This window comes from Geotrypetes seraphini, chromosome 6 (assembly GCF_902459505.1).
Source record: "Geotrypetes seraphini chromosome 6, aGeoSer1.1, whole genome shotgun sequence".
NCBI classification, from domain to species: domain Eukaryota; kingdom Metazoa; phylum Chordata; class Amphibia; order Gymnophiona; family Dermophiidae; genus Geotrypetes; species Geotrypetes seraphini.
The window spans coordinates 230,968,338-230,976,677 of record NC_047089.1 but is presented as its reverse complement, the minus strand read 5'-3'; the positions used below and the strand labels follow the sequence as shown (position 1 = coordinate 230,976,677).

Below are 8,340 nucleotides of genomic sequence, written 5' to 3'. Positions count from 1 at the left end.
GGGGAATGGGAGAGAGCGATAGGAAGATGCTGCACATTGGGGAGAGGGGAGAAAGAAAGAGGACAAAATGGGGTGGAAGAGAGGGAGAGATGATTGTTCTACATGAAAAAAATAAGACATCCCCCGAAAATAAGCCCTAATATGTTTTTTGGACCCAAAATTAATATGACACTGCCTTATTTTCATGGAAACACGGCATGTACACTGCTTATATATCTGATAAGGCTTCTCAGCAGAGCACTAGGTCTTCTGCTCTCTCTTTCATGGGAATAGCGCTGTGGAATAAGTTGACTGGACCGCTAAGTGCTCTTACAGATTTTCAGAAGTTTAAGAAACACCTAAAAACTACATTATTTGTAGAAACATTTCAATAAATGTCTTTCCTGGGTTATAAATGTTCCTGTATTGATACATTGTTGAGTGCCGTAAATCATGGCTGATATGAAGGAACTGCTGCATTTATTGTTTGTACAACATGTTATAGGCCGTTAAGAAATCTTTTAAATAAATAATAAATTTGAAATTCGATGTCATATCAGTGTGCAGTAAAGCAGGGTAGGAAGTGTTTTCACTGCTAAGATGAGCTGAATTGTGAGAGCAGAAATCAAATGAGACGACTGGAGAACATTTCTACGAACAAAGAGTTGACTAGGAAGTAAGGAAACCAAAGGGCCACTAAGTCCACAGTTTTTTCATTAGCCAAACAGATGAAGGTAATAACTGTAGGAACCTAAAATGTGCCAAGATAGGTCAGATCAAAGTTGATCGACCCCAGCATCCAAGGACAGCCCAAGGGTATCGGATGCCCTAGGTTAGTGATCTCCAACGTGCGGCACCCAAAGGCCTCCCCAAACAGTTGTCTGAAATGCTCTTCAAATCTTGTAAATGCATTCATTTCAATCTTGCCCACTCGATCTAGTAACTGCAAACAATCTCTTAAGTGTATTACTCAGGTGTCTCATTTATGGAATTTGCAACTGTTGACAATCCAAATTAAACTAAACTAAACTAAACCTTGGGTTTGTATACCGCATCATCGTAAAGCTCGACACGGTTAACAAGGGTTAGGGTAGAAAGGAACTCCAGTGAAAGGAAAAGACAAAATGAAGAGAAAATTTAGGACAGAGTAACCAGAGAGAGGAAGAGTTACCAGGTTTTCAGATGTTTACGGAAAAGTTGGAGGGAGTTCAGATTCCTAAGAGGGGAGGTAAAATTGTTCCAGAGCTCAGTGATTCTGAAAGGGAGGGTGCATTTTTTAAATACAATATAGCCATGGAATGTTGCTACTATTTGGGGTATTCCAGGTACTGTGACTTGGATTGGCCACTGTTGGAAACAGGAAAACTAAGCTAGGTGAACCACTGGTCTTCCCCAGCATGGCTGTTCTTATGTTCCTGCGTTACTTCACAGAGGGGCATTTTAAAAATGTACATCTAAGTTCAATTTGGATGTATGGCACTAGATGTCCAAAGCTGGCAGTAAGAGAATGCTTATTTTCAAAAGGCAAACCACCATACATCTAGAAATATATATTTTTTTGAAAATCCTCTATATAGACGTCTAGGCCATCAGGCCAATCGTATAAGTTATGTCCAGGATGTTTTGCAAAATATTTATTGCTGCAAGACGTCTATGTCTAACCTGCCCTGAGACTGCCCAAAGCCCGCCCATAACACGTCTCCATCATGCTTATCTCGTGCTCTGAACATTCAGAGGCTGAACACCTCGCTAGACGTACAGAAAGACATTTTTGATTACTGGCACTTGGACGTCCTGGTAATTAGGATGCATTATTGATGTCTATGTTTTTTTAATTATGTTCCCCACAGTGGAGAGGGTTTGTGTTGCTGCTAACTGATGTGACATCCGAATTTTAATAGATTTTAAAAAAAATGTCGGTTTGCTATATTACAAAATACACGTTGTGGGGGAGGGGGTGTTATTGGTTAGTCTGGGAATATGATTTATAAACCAAATGTATGTAAGAACGACAAATACAGTATAATTGTAAAGTGAGAAATCAGGATGAAAGTTGGGAGCAGAGCTTACCCAATCAACCCAACAGGCTTTCTGCTACTCATTGATATGGGGAACTAAAGTTCATAGACCTGAACAGTGCAAGCACATGCACTATATATCATATGAACTTGGGCTTTCAGACTGAAAACATGTGCAGCAATCTTTGCTTTATTTGTTGTAGAGAGAATGAGGCAGGGGGGCTGGTTTTTGCCTTTCAAAAACTAACAACCCTAGACTGAAGAAAACAACCACGTTCTATTTGGCCTGTAGGTGCTGGAACCTTTGACCTCCCTAAAGTTTATTTGTTATAAAATGGGAGGAGGGTTTCACTGGGAAGGGGGGGGGGTTGCTCTTGATTTCGGGAGTTTGGGGGGCTGTTGATATTTTTCTGCTGCCAGTTTGGCTATGTTTTGTCTGTTCATTTGTATCTATGCAACCTTTAAATAAAGAATAACCAAAAAATAATAATGGGTGGGGCAAGGGCATATGGCCCTTTCTCGTCTTTCAAAAAGCTAGCAGCCCTACTTTCTGTAATGCAAACCCGATCGCTTTTTCCCCCACACTAGCTCTGTCTTCCAGGCTGCACCGCTTGCTGGCCACTTACAAGATGGCCACCGCCTCCGGTCGTCCCAGAGAGGTTGCGTACACTGAGCTCTGCGTAACGTCAACTTCTGAGGCACTGCGCTCCGCGACGAAGGACTACGTTACCCAGTGCCTTGGCTAGTTTCCGCGCATGCGCAAGACGTGAGATCTCTTTGACCTAGACCGGGGGCCTGAAGAGAAAGATGGCGGCTGCGGTGACCGGGTTCAGGCAAAAGGTAACATTGGAAGGACGGCTCTCAAGGACCTTGTCCCCTTGGGTGTTACGGGAGGAGATTCGTCTCGCTGTTACGCTACGATAACGCTGGGGTGGGTGGCAGAGTTCGGATATCTCCCGTATTCGCGGCGGAGCTCTGTGAGATGGAAGGAGCCGCCTTGTACGGGCCCCTCTGAATGGATTCTACAGGCAGTCCCCGAGTTACAGACGCCCGACTTAAGAACGCGGTTGCGGCTTCATTTGATTTCATTGAGCAGTCTTTCCAATGGCCTAGACTCCTACACTTCATCTGCAGCAGATTCAGGAATGATGCAGGGCCACATTTATTTATTTTATTTAGTCATTTATTTAGCCCGTGCTCCCAAAATGAGCCCAGAACGGGTTACAAGAGCACATTCATATAGAATGGGTAGGACAGACTTTACAGCATTTACAGTATAGACAAAGGGGGTGCAGATTACAGCATTTACAATATAGACATAACATGCAGACTTAGTGGACATAGGGTGGTTTAAACTGCATCATTTTCGGTATAGATATAACATGGAGGTAAAATAGCTTTCCTTAACAGGTGGGTGCATCTGTGTTGTCGGAGAATGTGGTAGTAATTCAAGTTTTATTTGCGGTGGCATGCGAGTTTTAGTGAGATTCTGTTTGGTGCATTAGGTGGTGCTTTTGAGATCCATCTGTTAGGGGTGTAGACGCAGGTCGTTAAGGAGCTGGGTTTGCAAAGAGGAAGGTTTTCATGGCTTTCCTGAAGTTCCAAAGACTGTCTAGTGATCTAATGGATGGGGGGGATGATGGAGCCTGATGTAATGACTCAGGTAGTCTGTTCAATGCATAAGGTGTAGTGATAGAAGGGATGGAGTCTGGAGTTGCCAGCATCTTTCCTTCCTCTCACCCCTCCCCTTGTGCCAGCATCTTTCCTTCCACTCACTCTTCCCCTTCGCCAGCATCTTTCCTTCCTCTTACCCCTTTGCCAGCATCTTTCCTTCCTCTCACCCCCCCCCCATGCCATTAACTTTGCTTCCTCTCCAGCCCTTGTATTCTCTAAGGCTTGCTTCTTTGGGTCACGGTACTGGCAGTGACTCTTACAAGGAGCCTGCTTCTAACCCAGAAGCCATCCCTTTGCTGCGGAGAGACTTCTGGGTTAGCGGCAGACAGTGTGTAGGAATTGCTGCTGATTCTGCGACCTGAAGATGCTGACACAGTTGGGATTCTGTGTGGAATAAGGAAATTCTGCGCAGGAATGTTGTCCTCTGAAATGTACACTGGGGGAATTGGTTTAGGTAGAAAGATATGGTGCTCAGATTAGCCATAAGATCGTTCCATGTCAAGTGGACCAATACTGAAAACCGCCCACGCTCGACCCCCTTAAAATCTAACCAACTTTTACAGGGGTGTTGTCTAGGGTCTCAAATGAAACTCTGCAAAATTTTTTGATCTATCTCAATTTGCTCAGGAGCTAGGGGTGGTTGAACAAAAGCAATCGATCCACTCCCATGCCTTGTGTGACCTAAAACGCCAACTTTGCTTAAGCACTGTGGCAGAAGGAGACTGAAATTTTGCAGTTTAGTACAACACCTTGGTGCAAGTTTATATGCCAAGTTTGAAATCTTTTGTGAACGTGCTTCCATTTCTACAGGTCAGCAAAGTAGGCAAAAAAATTCACAAATGAAAATTTTTGGCAGTTTGGCTTCATACTGCTGCTGGTAGGTAAGTCAGCTGAGGGTACAACTTTACCAGCAGACATGTACCATGAGGTACTTCCAAGGTTTGCAGTATGAGCTTTTACAGTCAAGTGAAGCTGAAGATATGACCATCCAAAAAATATGTCTTTATGCATTTATGCAAATTTTCACTTTTTCAGATTCAAATATCTCTAATGTGTAGTTTAAAAATAAATAAATATATATATATATAATTTGAAAGAGCATGTTTTTTGAAGCTTTAATTCTCACCAAAGAAAGGTCGGGTCCAAGATGAAACAGGATAGCTTTTGTAGCAAAAAAGCATGCTCTTTCAAGTGTACTGTTAACTTGGTGTGGTTAATAAAGATCTTTCAAACTAGAGAATGACACGGTGACAAAATTCATCACCGTCCCCGCAGATAACCGCGGGAAATAATCCCATGTCATTTTCTAGTGTCTATTTCAACCTCGGTCCTTCTACACCAGCATTCTTCAAAGCAAAGATTGCGGGTCAGTGATTGTGCCCAATTATACTCTGATTCTTCCCTCTCTCCTTAAAGAATGACATGAAGATGGTTTCCCGCGGTTATCCGCGGGGACAGGAACGGTGATGAATTTTGTCACCGTTTCATTCTCTATTTCAAACATAAAGGAAGGCCATTTGCAATGAATAGAAATACTCAGATCGTGTCCCTACCCAAATTACGATTCAGCTACGCTCAGTCTGTCTCCTGGGTCTGCATTCATGTCTCCCTGAGTCTATGTATCCCGTGTATTCTAAATAAATCAAATACAAACAAGTTAGACTTGATAATCATAGTATTTAGTTGGCATGTTACAGAATATTGTGCTTTACCTCAGTTGTAGCAGTGTTCTGTTCTGAAGTGCGATTATTTTCAGCCAGATATTTTTGCACATTAGCTTAAGAACATAAGAATAGCCTTACTGGGTCAGACCAATGGTCCATCAAGCCCAGTAGCCCAGGGGTGTCCAACCTGCGGCCCAGTGAAGTATTTTGTGCGGCCCCGGTCGTGGGCAATGCAGTGTTTTCCTCCGATGCTCCTAGGTGTTTACTGTGTTCCCGGCTCCCTCCTCTGTCTTGCTGCAGCGTTTGTGCGGCCCCAGAAACATTTTTTTTGGCCAATGCGGCCAAAAGGTTGGACACCCCTGCAGTAGCCCGTTCTCACAGTGGCCAATCCAGGTCACTAGTACTTGGCCAAAACCCAAGGTGTAGCAATATTCCATGCTACAGGACAAGCAGTGGCTTCCCCATGTCTTTTCCTTCACTTGTACCCATTCTAATCCACTCAGGATTTTGTAGACTTCAATCCTATCTTCCCTCAGCTGTCTCTTTTCCAAGGTGAAGAACCCTAACTGTTTTAGTCTTTCCTCATACGAGAGGAGTTCCATCCCCTTTACCATCTTGGTCACTCTTCTTTGAACCATTTCTACTGCCACTGTATCTTTCTTGAGATAAGGAGACCAGAATTGAACGCAATACTCCAAATGAGGTCGCACCATGGAGCGATACAGGGGCATTATGACGTTCTTAGTCTTGTTAACCATCCCTTGTTTTAATAATTCCCAGCATCCTGTTTGCTTTTTTGGCCGCTGCCACACATTGGGCGGAAGGTTTCATCGTATTGTCTACAATGATACCCAGATCCTTTTCTTGGGCGCTAATCCCCAAGGTGGACCCTAGCATCCGGTAACTGTGATTCAGTTTATTCTTTTGAACTTTTAATTAATATTGCTTATCATTTCTCTAGTTCAGCCTCATAGATTTCTTCTTCTGATACATGTACAGCAGGCATAACCTGCATTTTATATGTTTAAAATGTATCTTTTATAGTAAGACTAGTGACAAGTAGAAAGTTGTTGATGAAACAGAGGCCAGAGAGAGCTAGGAAAGAAGGAAGGAGCAGATCTGTAAGTAACAGCTTTTACATTCTCAGGATATTACCAATGGATATTCATGAAAATATTTGCATACAAGGGAGGCAGTGCAATTAAAATGATTCAGTCATGCATATTTTTTATGGGTATCCTGAAAACTGGACTGGCTAGATGCGTCTTGAGGATTGGGTTGAGAGCCACAGATCTAGTACAATAGCTTAGTGCAGGAGTGGCCATCTCGGTTTTTGAGAGCTGCAACCCAATTGAGATTTCAGGATTTCCTCCATGAATATGCACCTGTAGCTTGTTCTGAGCTCTTTGGGGAAAATAGGATAGAAAACGAAATAAATGAGATCTGTTTGCATGCACTCCCTCCGTTCTGTGGAAATAGATTTCATGCATATTCATTGTAGAAAACCTGACTGGGCAGGTGCTGAGGTTGGAAATACCTATTTCAGTGTAATAACAATGTCAGCTGGCATCTCAACCCTATAAATGCTTAGCCATTCCCCTGATGTAGCCTTTTGAGGCAAAACAGGAGTACCCTGTTGGGAATTGGATTTAAGAACAGCAGTTCCAGTAACATCATCTGAAGCAATCAAGCAAAGTATTTCTCTACATAGAATAGTGATTATACCCTGTTTCCCCCAAAATAAGACCTATCCCGAAAATGAGCCCTAAAATTATTTTTAAAGATGCTCCTAATATAAGTCCTACCCCAAAAATAAGCCCTAACTATCGACCCCCAAAGCCCTCTCGCACCCCCCCCCCCCCCGAATGTCCCCGACACTCCCTGACTCCATCGCTGTCTGATTTGCTGAAAAAATTGGACTTGTCAATTCAGCAACCCCCATCCCTGCTGCTTTAGGAGGCCTTGGAACGGAGGTATGTCAGTCTCATGGTGGGAGGGTCGTGGAGTTCTGCTGCACAGGGAAATGGGAGGGAGGGATAGAAAGATGCTGCACATGGGGGGGAGGGGGAAAGAAAGAGGAAGAATTGGGGTGGGAGAGAGGAAGGGAGAGATCATTGTTGTACATGAAAAAAATAAGACATCCTCGAAAGTAAGCCCTAGTGCATTTTTTTAGACCCCCAAATTGTCTTATTTTCAGGGAAACATGGTAGTACTGGAACTGGTCTTTTCTGGAATGTTTTGCACAGACACATTAAAACGATCTACTTACAAATCATAAAAGCCAAGTTGTGTGAAGTATATTGTTGTGGACTTTAAATGCAATGGATATTTTCATAAGCTGAAGACTGATTGAAATTTATATTTGTTAAGTGGCGTTTTTTATTCACAGATCTATAATAATATGAGCTCCAATTAATTTCTTATGAATTGAGGAGCGTAACATATTGAGATCTGGTTTCTCCACTTAGTTTTTTGGTTCAGTTTGTCTACTGTGTGGGAGTTCTGAATTCATGTTGCCCCAACAATATCGTAATACCAGTACGTTTACTTAGCTTGAGCAGTGTATCGCAAATTGTGTGCCGTGGCACACTAGTATGGCTCTCAAAATTTCAGGTGTGCCCTGAGATGCCGGGAAGGAGAAGGCGCCGGCTGATTGCCTATGGGACGCAACTCTCTCAGTGAGAGGCATATCTTGTAGGCCAGGGGTGTCAAAGTCCCTCCTCGAGGGCCGCAATCCAATCGGGTTTTCAGGATTTCTCCAATGAAAGAGACTTGGGAGTTCTGATCGACAAGTCGATCGAGAAGTCAATGAAGCCATCCGCACAATGTGTGCCGGTGGAGAAAAGGGCAAACAGAATGCTAGGAATGATTAAGAAGGGATTTACTAACAGATCGGAGAAGGTTATCACGCCGCTTTACCGGGTCATGGTGCGCCCTCACCTGGAGTACTGCATCTAGCACTGGTCGCCATACATGAAGAAGGACACAGTACTACTCGAAAGGGT

General features: G+C 43.3%; 1 protein-coding gene across 1 annotated transcript in view; it reads left to right on the top strand.

Moving 5' to 3' along the window:
* Positions 1–2,727: 2,727 nt before the first annotated feature.
* ATP5PO (ATP synthase peripheral stalk subunit OSCP) overlaps positions 2,728–8,340 on the top strand; it is a 32,172-nt gene continuing 26,559 nt past the window's right edge. The window contains exon 1 of the mRNA XM_033950423.1: positions 2,728–2,837. Within this exon, the coding sequence (XP_033806314.1) occupies positions 2,805–2,837 (33 nt within the window). The 5' untranslated portion in view covers positions 2,728–2,804. The remainder of the gene's footprint in view (positions 2,838–8,340) is intronic.